We start from the raw sequence: 13,373 nt of genomic DNA, 5'->3' as shown, positions 1-13,373 counted from the left end.
ATTACAATTAAGGGTATTTAACAGCTTTGGAGGAGCTGTCCTCAGTATTGCATTGAGAAGTCATAATTTTGCTTTTTTATCTTCTCTCTGTAAAAAAGCATTTTAGCAATTGTGTAGCTTGTGCATCAACTTTAGTCCCAGTGCATGTGCCAGCTTCACAGCTGTCTTCTCCTAATTCCAAAAGCCTCTTCTGAAATTAGCTCGTCTTTGAATACTCAAATTAAAATTTGGTTGCCTCTTTTAGTCATATATTCAGAATGAGGAAGTTTTGTTTCAGTGAAATTATCTTCAAAGATTCCCTTTTGATTGATTCATTGAGTAAAAACAATTGTGCCTTTTTAGAACACACACACAAAAAAAAAACAAACCTGAAAGAAAAACAGTGCTATTGCTCTTGCCTAATTTTTCTCAGCTAGTTTAAAAAATAAAGACTAATATAGGGGCATATATATTAATATCCTCAAACTATAGCTCAATTCCTGAAGGTATGGAAGCCAAAATTACTCCAGTTGTGATGTTTTATATACTAGTGCCTGAAGAAGGGGAGCATATACCTCATGATACATATTTGAGAGGTTATTCCTTTGACCTCTCTTGCATTTATCAGTTACTTACTCAGTTCTTTAGTGAGATATAAATGGTAAAATAAAAGATCTGATCCCATATACTTAAGCAACTGTTTGAGGTCCTCATTTAAGAGGTGTTAGGTGCTGTGTGATTGTGACACAGTTGGAATGGACAGCAAACACACACCAGTGCTAATGGCCTCATTCAGACCCTCAGTATGATTTAGTTGTGTGTACTTGGTTATATCAGCTTCAAACTTGCAGGGCTGGTAGTACAGAAAGGCTCATCAATACAGTATATTTTCCATTACCCTGGCTATATTTATCAAGACGTCACAGTATTTATAAGTCAGCATGATGGTACCTTTCTCCTGTAGCATTTAGTTAAATAGGTTTCTTAGTGGTGTAAACTAGACATGGGAAACCAACTTCCAAGAAAGGTCAGAGTTAGTAACCTAACTCCTCCTGTTGGTCCCTTTTTTCTTAGATTTCTTCAAATTTAATTTCTGATTTAAGGTTTGGGGCTGTCTGCCAGTATTAAATGAGCTTAGTTCTCATGATCATGTAAATAAATTCAAATGCTGAAAAAATATCAAATAAACTTGATATTTACAGTAATAGAAATATGTAAATGTAGCTTTAATTATTCTCCCTGTTAGAAGTCCATCTTTTTTTTCCAATTTCTCAATGGAAAATGTTGTTAAGGATTTAAGTCCCATAAGGGGGGAAAAAAACATGGAGTTGAGATTTTAAAATAAAGGCATTATAATTTCACTTTGATTTGAAATTAGTTTCTTTCAAGTAGCAGTAGAAATAAATGGTAATGAAAAATTTAAACTGACATTCAGAATCATATTTTATATTTCCTTCTGTAAAAAGTGATGATCAAAAATATCTAAAATGTTTGCACATAAATTCTAATGAGCTCTACTTACAGCATTTTGGTAAATGAGTGCTTATGGAAGTACTTTGCATAAAGTCAGTATAAATCAATGTCCACATACTTAAAGACTGTATTTCCTAGGGTGCTGAAGTCTGTGCTTTTCAAAGAAAAAAATAACACAGTCTGTACCAATGTTTAATGTAACTGGTTAGTTTTCAGAATTCAACTACTTAATTTAAATGCAAATCAACAAGCTTTGCCATAGCCCTGTCCTTCGGGAAGTGGTGCTTGCTTGGTTAGAAATAACTGGGTTTGCCCTGATGTGCTGGAATAAGTACAAGGAGCTTGGAATGGAGACAATTGACTCACATTTTCTTGATTATCTCAAAAGTAATTTGTCATGTTGGAGGTTTTGGGGAACAGAGGTATTGGCACCTGTGGTTTAGGACACAGGATGAAAGGAATTGGACTATTGGAGTAGAATGGTTTGAAAACTCTCAAGTGTCTAAAAGCAACTGTTCATGAACCTGGGTTGTTGCAAAGGCTTGTCCTCTTTAATTGTATCCAATTTCTTGAAGCTAAAGGCAAAAGTTTGTCTTTGGAGGGGGAAATGTTGCATTAGTAAGCAGATGGGACTCAGTTTCTTTATGCTGAAAAGTCTGTTCTTTATTCACATAACTCATTTTTATACAGTTTTCACAGATCTCGTGTTTTACTTCGATTGGCTAGTAGTTTTCTTGCTACTCATTTCATTGGTTAGTAATTGGCATTTTCCCTATCAAATCTCCCTAATTTTGCCTTGTTTACATATATTCTTATCTGATTCTCATGGGACAGATTTCTTGTTTATTGCAGGTGCAAAATTTTTTTTTTTCTACAAGTATAGGTTTTTATGCGATCAGATTCTTATTCTTAAGATTTCTTCACATGAGAACTTAGCTAGCTGCACTTGAAAGAAGTAACAGGCCAGCTGGCAATTCAGCAGAGCAAGGCCTGATTTCATAAGGCCTTTCTTTTATAATATTTCTGCCGGTATGTAACACGAAGAGTAAGTTCCTCAAACAAAGCAAAGCTCATTGTTGATGCTGTACTGCATACAAATTATTTGTGGTATCGAGTAAAACTGAATTGCACGTCTGCAAAAAGTAACTCATCTTTGCCTCAGTTTTCAGCAACAGAATTAAAATATGAAGCAAAGACAGCTTTTAATTTTTTGATGAATCATTTAGCTTAACCCACCCACTACAGCAGTGCATGCTGCCTACTCCTAATATCTGCTAAAATACTGTAGTTCACCCCCTGTAGACATTAATTGCTATACTTGGCAGCAGCAGAAGGAAGTGGAAGTGGTGTTTGGATTAATAGCCCAAGAAAACCTGTTAAATTTCTCATCTCAGCACTTCATTTCCCTGTCTTCTCAGCTGAGGTGTTGCAGCTGAGAACCAAACGCAGTGGCTTTTTCTTGTAAGGACAAGAGATGGATGGGGATATAGAGAGGTGCGGGGAGGAGTATCTGGCCCACAACAGGAGTCTGGGACCATTGCCCAGTAATAGAAGCTGGTTTAAAGATGTACCTTTGCCCCAAAGCAAGGGTGAAGGGATGCTATTCTGAGCTCTCTGGAGAAAATGGCAGACAGGCATGGTAACTTCAGGAAAGGGATGAATGACAGCAGTGACACGTTTCCTAGACTGAACTGGCACCACAATTCCATCAAAAAGAGCAGTCATGAGACAGTACACCAGAGCACTTCCCCCTCTCTTGTTAATTCTTCATTTAGGTCATAAACATTAGAAGACAACAGAACATTTCTCTCTGTGGTGACCTAAATACCATGTAGGTCTCACCAAGGGCAGTAGGGTTGGCAGTGCAGGCTGGAGGGAAGGATGTCCCTCCCCTGATGAGAGCTGACAGGTCAGGCAGGGGGCCTGTCGATGGCCACAACAGTGGGCTTCAAAGCTTCTGGCTTGCTCTTTTTAATATGTTACTCTGTGTTTTACTGAACAGTTGTTCAAGTGCATCTTCGTGTGCATAAATGACTTAGTTCACCAATGAGACAATTCCAGTGTCCAGTCTGATGGACAGTTACCTTTGCTTTTGCACCTTCAAACCTCTGTGAGAGAGGTACCTGTAGGAAATTTCAGATTAAATCTGTAAACTGTTTCCAACCTGAAAACAGTGCAAAATAAATCAGTCTATATAGCAAAACAAATATTTTGAGGGAAGCCTAGAAAGGGCTCACTGTGTGGCTACAGGCTAGCCCACAATCAGCATTAAATAAGAAAGGCTGAATTGTTGTGACCTTTGTATTTTCAGAAATTACATTTCCTGTCAGTAAAAATTATTTTGATTTTACATGTCTGTTTTATATCAGAAGTTGCTATTAATTTTTAGTTTACATGTGACAGCTTTTCCAAGACTGTGCAAAGCTAGCTTTTTGTCAAGATTTGACTGTATAATTGGGTGGTGTGGCTGGATTTGGTTTTAAAATAAAACAGGAGAACTACTTGTATACTAAAAATTATCTATAATTAATCATATGGTAATATACAATTAATTGTGGTTCATGTGCTGTGCAATTAATGATACTTTTGTTTTTTCTTCAAGTGAAAAAATAAGTATTCTTTCCCCCCTAATTTCTTCATACAGAAGTGCAGCATTTTTAGCACATCCTTGGTGGTTGCATACTCTTGGATCTGTTTCTCTCACACTAAATGTATGCTTCCTGAAATTGACTCTTGACATTATTTATAGTTAGAATACGTGAATAAGTTAAATGCATGTAAAATTGTACCTGTATTGTATATTTAAGGAAATGTAGGTTGTATTGCCAGTGACAATTGCACAATAAAATCCTGTTTATAAGCAGTGGTGCTTCTGAGGATAGTGACTTGATGGATGAGGACAGACACTGAAAAGCAGGATTCTTTGCAGCCAGCATTTTGAGAGGTGATGAACATGCAGAAGATTTTCAGTGCTAGTGCAGTGATATTTTTTCCTTACCTTTCAACCCTTAGGAATGTGATTTCCACAAAATTCAAATTTATGCAGAGAATTTAAAAGCCTCCAGTTGAATGTGGCAGTTTGTTTGCCAGGTAGTGTGTGGGATGAAAGTAAATGAAGGGTTTATTGGTTTAATATTATGTATTTTTGAAGTTACTTGTGCAGCACATTGAAAGCTAAAACTGTTTTTGTCTGTTTGGAACATTATTGCTAAAAGGCTCTATGTTTACACGTGTAATTGGCTGAACTCCAAAGTGCAGGCAGAATTTTCTTTGTCTTCCTTTAATTTGTGTGGTTTGGTTCTTCCCTCACATTTCCCTGTGTTGCAGAATGTAGGCAGAGAGCAGCTCACAGTGAACACAAGCACAAATTATTTTAATTTTTTTCCTGTAGGTATATTCAGTGGGGGTGAGATTTCCTCCCATGGATGGTTCAAGCTGCAGCAGTAATTTTATATATGTGAGCCCTCGAACTGTGAATTAAAGACCTTGTGCTGCGTGGCTTGCAAACGGGAGTTTTTTCATCACTGACTACATTTAAATAGGTGTTTGAATTGAATTGGTTTTCCACTATAATGTATTAACAATTGTTTGTTTGGTTGTTTTCTTTTGTATAATATGGTCAGGGAGGGTATATAGAGCTAAAAAGAACAAGACAAAATGTGTCTCCTACTTTAAGATGTTTCCTTTCAGGTACCAAGTAAGCTGCTTGGACAGGAATCCACCCAGGGCTATTGGCAAAACCCCAATAGTCAGCTTGGTGGTTGTACCCTTCTGGCCTGGAAGCAGATGAAATTCCACATTTGTTTCAGGGCAGCACCTCTTAATGTGTGCAGATAAAGTTGCTAGAAACATAAGATGTAGGCAGACTAAGGAGACTTTGTGGCAGGAATCTGTGTCAGTTCAAAATTTACCTTATCTCTGGGGAAGGGTTTCCTATTCCTCAAAACACCACCTTGGTGCATCTCCTTCCAAAGCACCGCCTCGGTGCATGTCCTCTCCCCACCTGAGTGCGTGGACACAGAGAGACACCTATCTAAGAAGCCAAGACGATGCCATTTCCATGCTAAATTTGGTTCCTCCGGGTCTCCTGTGAATAGAGGTGTGCTCTGAGCAAGCCGAGACCGGGCCGTGCCGCGCGATGATCTCCCGCTGGTACTTTGACCTGGCCGAAGGAAAGTGCGCGCCCTTCTTTTACGGCGGCTGTGGCGGGAACCGGAACAACTTTGACTCGGAGGAATACTGCATGGCGGTCTGTGGCAGCATCAGTAAGTGCCCTCCACGGCGCCCGCCCCGCTGGGCTCGCACTAACCCCGGCCGCGGTCTGTCCACACCTCTGCTCACCACTCGCTCCTCCTCGGCCTCTTGCTAACCTGGCGTGGTTCTGGGGGACTTCTTGGCACCGTAGGTGCGCTCTGAGCTGGGGGCGGAGGGCTTAACACCGCCTCGGGTGAGGCCTTCGCACCCATCTTCTCTCTGTTCTCTGTCAAAATGTACTGATGTTTCGTGTGTCTGTGTGCACCTACAGTGCATGGGCAGGAAAAAACACTAACTTTAGGGAAGCCTCAGGTAAGTTTAAAAATAGCTCATGTTTTTGACAGTGTATTCTCATGTATTTTTGACCTTTTTTTTTTTCCAAAGCTAAAAAGTATTAGAATGTGTATTTCCAGATTTGTTTGGTTGAATTCTTTGGGTATGTTTGCAATGAAAAGGGGAGAAATGGTATTTGATTTTTTTGTTTCCCTAAGGGCTGTGGTGCACATGGATGTGAGTCACCTCCCACTTAAAACTTTAAGTCAACCATATGTTGTAATGGCTGTTTTTGCTGAAAAAATGGTGTTTGCACTGTTTGAGAGTGGTGGCATTCTCCACCATACACCATTGAAGCTGATAAATTAGGTGATAGTTTTATCAGATGGGTTCTGTTTTGAGAGCCTCTTGTACACTCTCCTCCCAGTCTCCTTTGCAAGCGCATACTCCTGGGAGAGCATAACCTGACATTAACATCTGAGACATTAAAGAGTGAGTACATGTCTCACTGCCCTGTCTGCTCACCAGACATGGAGGAGCAGAACACAAAAAGCATCTCAGGGCTCCTTTTAATAAAAGGCTTTCCAAACCTGGCCTTTTCAGGAGCATTTTTAGTAAGTAGAAGGGTAAAAATGCACACAAGCAAGTGTAGAGCCCTAGCAAAGGGTACTGTGTGTGTCATGGAGCAGAGGAGCTGACCTGTATTTTATTGGAGCAGAAGCAAGAGCAGTCCTGGAGCCAGGATTGCTGAACTGGTGTTCCAGCAGCATTTTATCTTAGCATCTTCTAGAGCTGCTCATGGCAAAGCTCCAGGGAAGGGACGTGGAGAAATCTGCCATGAGGGGAGTGAGGAGGATATTTAATGAACTGTGATCAGCTCCTGCAGCAAGGCAGAAGATGTAGTGAAGGGAGAGATCTGGGCAGGAGGTTGGAGTGAGGTCTGATGTATTTACTGACAGAGGAACATTTTAAACTATTAAGTTCCTCTGTTAGGTGAGGTATTTCCAGAGATGCAAAACATGATTTGTCTCTGATTGCAGCCTCTCTTTGGGAAGATAAATGATCTTCTCTTCTTCTCAGGAGATTCTGGTTTGTCTCATGGAAGTTGTTGTCTGGCTGGTGGTTGTCTGGGTGGTTTTTTCATCAGATTCATTTCAATAAAACAATGACAAGACTATTATAATTTCCATTAGTCTCTTGGTTTATTCTGGAAATCAAAACTTTTGGTCGAAGTCATTTTCTCTTTAAGGAAAATGGAGTTAGGTTGAGTACTTGAGCTTTTTTGACTTTTTTTGCACAACTCAAACTGATTTTTTATCTCCCATAGGGTTTTTTTCTGCCTTTTTTTTTCCTTCAGTAGTTTCTCAAATAGCAGAGTCTATGATGATACACTTCCTAAGCTATTTCAGTTATATTTTATTTGTGGTTTTTAATGTTATGACAGTGTGTTCTATACCCTCATCTATACACCTGCATTTTCTGTTCCTGAAGTAACTTTTTCTTTTAGTTTCATGAACTGTTCCAGTCTCACCATGCTGTTTCTCTTTATTCTTCATGTTTTTGCTGCATACAAATTGTAATGAAAATAATTGGAAGTGCTGAATATCATAAGTTTCATCACTGAAATGATGTCTTGTGTTTAGTACTAATGTAATGCTGCTGAAAGAGGTAGAACAGATGCCATTTTTCACCTGAATCTCACAGAAAAAAAGAAAAACAGTGGAGAATAGTTTCCATCAAGGCCACTCCTGTTCTCTCCTGTCATTTTTCCTCCCACCATCACCCTTAGTTTAGTCTTTGTATTTGATTCTTCTACCTTCTCCCCACTTCATTATTATTAATGTATTTATTCCATTCTTTCTTTTCTCTCCAAAGTTCAGATTGTTCTTGCTCCTTTCTGTCCTATTAAAACAAAAGAAAAATCAAGCCTCTCTGAGGCAGGAGGAGAGATGGATGCTAAAGCACATCTTTCCTTTGTCTAGCTATAGTTTGCTTTTCAGGATTAACTAGTTAGATTTTACAGAGTAATATGAAATAGTGAATAGCATTGGGTTTCTCTTGTATAGTGGGCAAAAGGTGGAATTGTGGGATGTGAGTCAGATTTTCTGGTAATGAATTCGAATTGGACTGAACCAAAATGTGAGGATGTTCTGTTGTCACAAATACCCATACACTGTGAAATCTCAATACTAATATCCTGAACACTTTCTCTTTAAAAACAAGAGTTTAAAAGAGCTTGTTTTATTCTGCCTTCTTTCTAAGTCTCTTTGCCTTGATCTGGAAAGGTGGGTCTGTCCTGTCATGCAAAGCCCTAAACTCCCTCCGTGTTGAGTGAATTTGACTGGTGCTCTGAGGTCCAATGGAAGTGATTTATCTGTAGGGTAGGAACTACTGGTGTCATATTTTTTTTTCATTTATCATTCAACTCCGTGGCAATTGATACATAATTGCCTTAGAAGTAGAGGGCTTTGAGGCTGATGTTACCAATTCCTTCAGCCTGTCAGATTACCTGCTCAGTCTCTATTGATTCCTAATAAGAATGTTCAGTACTGTCTGTGGTTTCCATTCAATATAATGATTCAAACTTCCACTGTGTGACCGTCCATAGTGGCTTCTTTGAAGTCATAGAATCTGTCAGGTGTTTAATTTGGATTTAATGTCCTTAGAATGAGTATATATTGACAAGAATAAGTGAACATATTGCTGTTACAAAAGGAAAGATTTCTGTCTTATACTAAAAAGTGATCTATTGTATGAATTTTTTAACTTGTCTGTTAATTGTTGCATTTTAAACATTCTTAAAGTTACAGGAAGTATTTTTTTTAAATGAGTGCTGTCTTGATATTACATTAATGTTTAATTCTTAGCTTGGGAAGTTAAAAGCTGGGAAAATACATTTTCTTAAATGTACTTCATTTCTCAGACAGCTCTCCCAGCAGCTCCAGCAGCCGTCAGAGCCTGACATCACTGGAATTCACTGTGTTTTCATTTGCTCCTCATTCAAAGTGGGAGTCAGTTGAACTCTTGTGGCACAGTCAGTTTTTGAAAATTTTTATCATTAAAATGACCTTTTATAAATGGGTTTTTTAAATTTTATCACAGTACTGAATTTCTGTGGCTCACAACAGAGGGAGCCAACAGGGTTCAGTGTTGTCAGTTCCCTCCTTCCTTGCATAAACCCTGAAACTTAGTAGGAAGTTTAAATGATGTCACATGTGGTTTTATCTTTGATCATTTTAGAGCAGTATCACAGGTTTTTGGGTGAATTTAGGTAAAAATAGTATTTATTCTCTAGACTAAATACTGTGAACCTCCAAACTTGCTAAATCTCTCAGTGATTTTTAAGGAGCAGATACTGTCCACTTTAATTTTTCTTCAGATATGTACTGCAAATAAAGATCTGTACCTTTTACAGCAGCAGCTTACAAGAAGATACTCCTGTTGTCAGTAGTTTCCTTTATCCATTGTTTGTTTGGGATGTTGACATCTCCCTACTTAGCAGGAAGTGAAATGTTCTAGCAGCTAAAATTGCATGCCATCTTCTAGTGTCTAAGGTATTAAAGAACTGACTTCTAATATCGTAAATTGTTAATTTTGACTGCAACCTTTACTGCATGCAATTGACTAATTTCTGTTTCCACAGTTTCTTCATCTATATAAATTTTCACTTTTATTTCACCTTTGAACCACACATGTTGTACTAGACCTTTTAATAAGCAAGTGGGTGAAGTTTAGAATTCAAAAGGGAAAAAATGCAAACGTTTTCATATCCAAAAGTTAGACTACTACTAATTTCAAACACAAATAATTTAATTAATATAAGGTATTGCTGTGGGCAGTGTTTACTGTAACTTATTTTGCTCTGTCTAATCAAAGCATTTTTTGTTTTGGTTCTTTTTACTCTATGGAACTTGATGACTCTTGTTTACAACCTTGGCAGAGGTCATGTTTGGGAAAATACTTTTGTCTTGTATTTGTTCTCATTTGAACCACACGTGAAGAATTTAATGGTTTTTTTCCTCTCATAAATATTTAAATTATGATAAGTTGAAAGAGAATGACCTTGCAGTAGAGTATTACAAAGATGCTTGAGGAAGTTTTGCTTTGGGGACCTGTTCCCAGTCAAGAAGTGCATCAAAGAACTTGGAGAGGTGTGATCTGAGCCATTAATGGATGAATGGTGAATGGATATCAGCAAGGCAAAATTCTGTTTGTCAAGGTTGGTGAAAAGGAAGGCATTCATGGAAGGTTTGATTGCCAAGTTCTGGCTGTGCATAGGTAGGAAATGTATCTTGAAGTTCTTACTCAGGAGGCTTTTTATATGAGAAAATTCAGCTTAAACCTAGTTTAGATGGCAAGTAGCACCTTTAATTAAAAAAATGGATCGGGAATAACAGGAGTATGATATGTTTTGTTGGGTGGGTTTTTTTTCCTCTCCAAGGAGTCTCTGAGGAATTTCACTAAACTCTTTCAAGCTGCCTGTTGTTTGATGCCATACCAATTACTTAAATTCAAACATATTAAAGGAAAACAGAATCAGTCTTTGCAAAGTAGTTGGGTTGGATATACTGCATTGAAAGGGGACTATTGCTCACTTTGCTTGAATTACCCTAAATGGAAACCTTTCCACTACGAGTGTCACAGCTACCTCCTAGTTATCCAACAGGAAGGCTGGCTATTAGTGCAAGCTCGCTGATTATTTCCAGCCTTTGTGAGGTTTTTTAAAATCAAAGTTATTACAAATGAAGGAAGTATCTGTGAAGCCACTCTGTTGCTAAGGGAAGGATTTGAGGTATTTCATCAGGTGCTGTGAGGTCCATAACTGCTTTAAAAGGGATTTGCATTCACATTTATATGTTACAATTTATCTTTTAAAAATAAACTTATGTACAAAGCCTGTAACTTTGCAAAGGGCGTTTTGCTGGCTAATGGACTTTATTCATTGCCAGGCTTTTCTTCGTACTTGGGATTTTTCTTTTGGCAGCAGTTTCTAACCTGTTTCAAGAACATTGTTTTGTTCACTCTGCACAGCTTCTCCTGGTTTATAAAATGGGGTAAGAAAGGGGGAAGAAATCCTGATGTATTTTTATGTCCTAGCTCTGTGTAACATGTTCATCTAAACCCTGTTTCTGTGTCTTCCTCTGAGGCTAAATAGATGGCTGTATTCCAGTAGAAATTAGAGCAGATGCTTCTTTATTAATCCACCTAAATCTTTCCCATACTAAAGTAGAAATTCTTCTTTTCTTCTCCCTCCCCTCCCCCTTTCCACCTTCAAATTTGACGTCAGTCCCTACCACAGCTGCTAGCACTCCTGATGCTGTTGACAAATACTTGGAGACACCTGGAGATGAGAATGAACATGCCCATTTCCAGAAGGCCAAGGAGAGGCTTGAAGCTAAGCATCGTGAAAGAATGTCTCAGGTAAGGGGAGATTTCTTTATTCCTAAGTGTGTGAGTTGGTCTGTCAAATAATAAGTGATCCTTCATCTTCTTATTTCCCAAGGCTTCATCCAGGTGCCCTGCCAGTGTGCAATGCTGTAAACACATTGTTTACTGCCTTTCTGACTCTTGTCTAAGAATTCAGCTGTCTGACACATTTATGGTTCTGTCACCAGTGCGATGATAAGTGGCTGGAAGGGTTAAAAGAAAAAAAAAACTGTAAAAAATGTCTCTCATCTTTGTGGGAAAATGTTTGTATTGTGAGATTATTCATGTTTCAAAGTAAAGAACTTGGTCTCTCTGTTAACTGTCCTTCCCTTGGAGCAGCTGAGGGAAGATGGTTTGTGTTGAGCATTTTCTGTGTGTGCCCTGGGGGTAATGTAAGATCACATGTTCATCTAATGGTTTTGAGCCTCAAGGTAACATGATATACATGTAAAGTCAAAGAAAAGAGGAAAAACTGGTGCTTTTGAACTCAAAATCCAAACTGAATCAGCCCTTTTCTTTCCCTTCAACCAAAGAGATTTGTGTAGCCTGAAACTGTACCCAGGTTTTAATCCAGTGAGAGATGAGTTACCCACTCTCTCAGAAACAGGGTTTATAATAGCAATGCCAATAAAAATGGTCACAGTTCTGCTTTAATAACAACAAAGAAAAATATAAGAGGTTTAAAGGAAAGCATATATTTTGAGAATGAAAAAAACCCAAAAAATGAATGTACTATAATTCAGATACTTCATATACCCATGCAGCTAATTTACTGTATTTTCTCATTATAACTTGTTCCCTTGATGGGATTTCAGTGTGTCTGTCTGTTACTGATACATTACTAGCCTTTAGTTCTGTGCTAAAATCTTATTCCAAAAATGAAAATAAAATGTTATGAATGAAACTGAAATTAAGATCTTACTGTACATCCATGCCTATTGGTACCCCAGCTGTGCCTGGCACTTCTCTAATAAATTGGGCAGTGCATCTTACCTGAAGCACTCATCCAATTGGTGCAAGCCACATACTGAGAATATGGAATATGACATGTCATAGATAGGAAGATGGGTGCTCCTCATCTGCTTGGGAAGTGTTGAAGCACAAACAATCTGTCTCCTCTTTAAACAGAGAAAACAGAGCCAATTTAATGGTCAGGGAATCTGGAGAATAAAAAAAAGGCACATAGCCTGCCTAGCAGAGGAGAGACCCTGCCTTGGCTGCCTTGGCTAGGTGTGCAGAGGGTTGGTGAGTAATAGTACCCCATCATCCCTTCCCCTTGAAACAACCTTTTTGTAAAAAATGCTGTTGAGGTGGGTTTCTTGAAAGCAAAGGATAGTGCAGACTTCCTTGGCATAGTCTTTAGATTCTCACTGTGGTTCCATGTTTTTCTCCAAAATCCCGGTATGTAGAGGTTAAGCTGCATAATTAGGGGCAGTATTTGGCTGAACTGTGTATTTTCTGTGTTAACATGAGCATCTGGAGGACCCTGTCAACTGATGAGTGTGATTCAGAGGTTTGAAACTGGAGCTATGGCCCTCATTAGCACATTGCTAACCATTCTTCTTGTCAGCACTGAGCACACAGGGGGTGAGGCCGTGCAGCTGCCCCCCCTGCAATGTCAGTCCTCCAAAAACAAGTCAAATAACCAGCTCTGGCCAGCTCAGCAACCTAAGTCAGCCCTGGTGAAAAGCAGCATGATAGGTGCATTAAAAAAAAGTTAATGATTAAGTTGCCTAACCTGCTTATGAAATCACATCTTAAAGGACATGTGTTTTGAAATACACAGACCCCCTGCAGAGCTTTAAAGATCAGAAAGATCTTCAGGGAAGATCTAGAAGGGAAAGGTAATTTTTAGAAACTTAAGTTATGATTTGTACAGTATTGAACTAGCCTCTCCGTGTTGTCAAATGTTTAAAAGATAGTAGTTGCTAGTAGAAAAGCCAGCTAGTTCACCATTCTGTGTTTCC

At 38.6% G+C, this 13,373-nt stretch overlaps 1 protein-coding gene across 4 annotated transcripts in view; it reads left to right on the top strand.

Annotated features, from left to right (window-relative positions):
• Window positions 1-13,373, top strand: part of APP (amyloid beta precursor protein) — a 198,231-nt gene that overhangs the window by 120,346 nt on the left and 64,512 nt on the right. For 2 of the 4 annotated variants that reach the window (XM_059873121.1, XM_059873112.1), the window contains exons 7-8: window positions 5,550-5,717; window positions 11,267-11,400. In XM_059873121.1, coding sequence (XP_059729104.1) covers window positions 5,550-5,717; window positions 11,267-11,400 — 302 coding nt within the window. The remainder of the gene's footprint in view (window positions 1-5,549; window positions 5,718-11,266; window positions 11,401-13,373) is intronic. The other 2 variants (XM_059873139.1, XM_059873131.1) reach the window with 1 other exon arrangement.

The sequence above is a fragment of the Haemorhous mexicanus genome, chromosome 2 (genome assembly GCF_027477595.1).
Source record: "Haemorhous mexicanus isolate bHaeMex1 chromosome 2, bHaeMex1.pri, whole genome shotgun sequence".
Classification (NCBI taxonomy): domain Eukaryota; kingdom Metazoa; phylum Chordata; class Aves; order Passeriformes; family Fringillidae; genus Haemorhous; species Haemorhous mexicanus.
The sequence above is the reverse complement of the archived record's forward strand: the minus strand, read 5'-3'. Positions and strand labels throughout refer to the sequence as shown.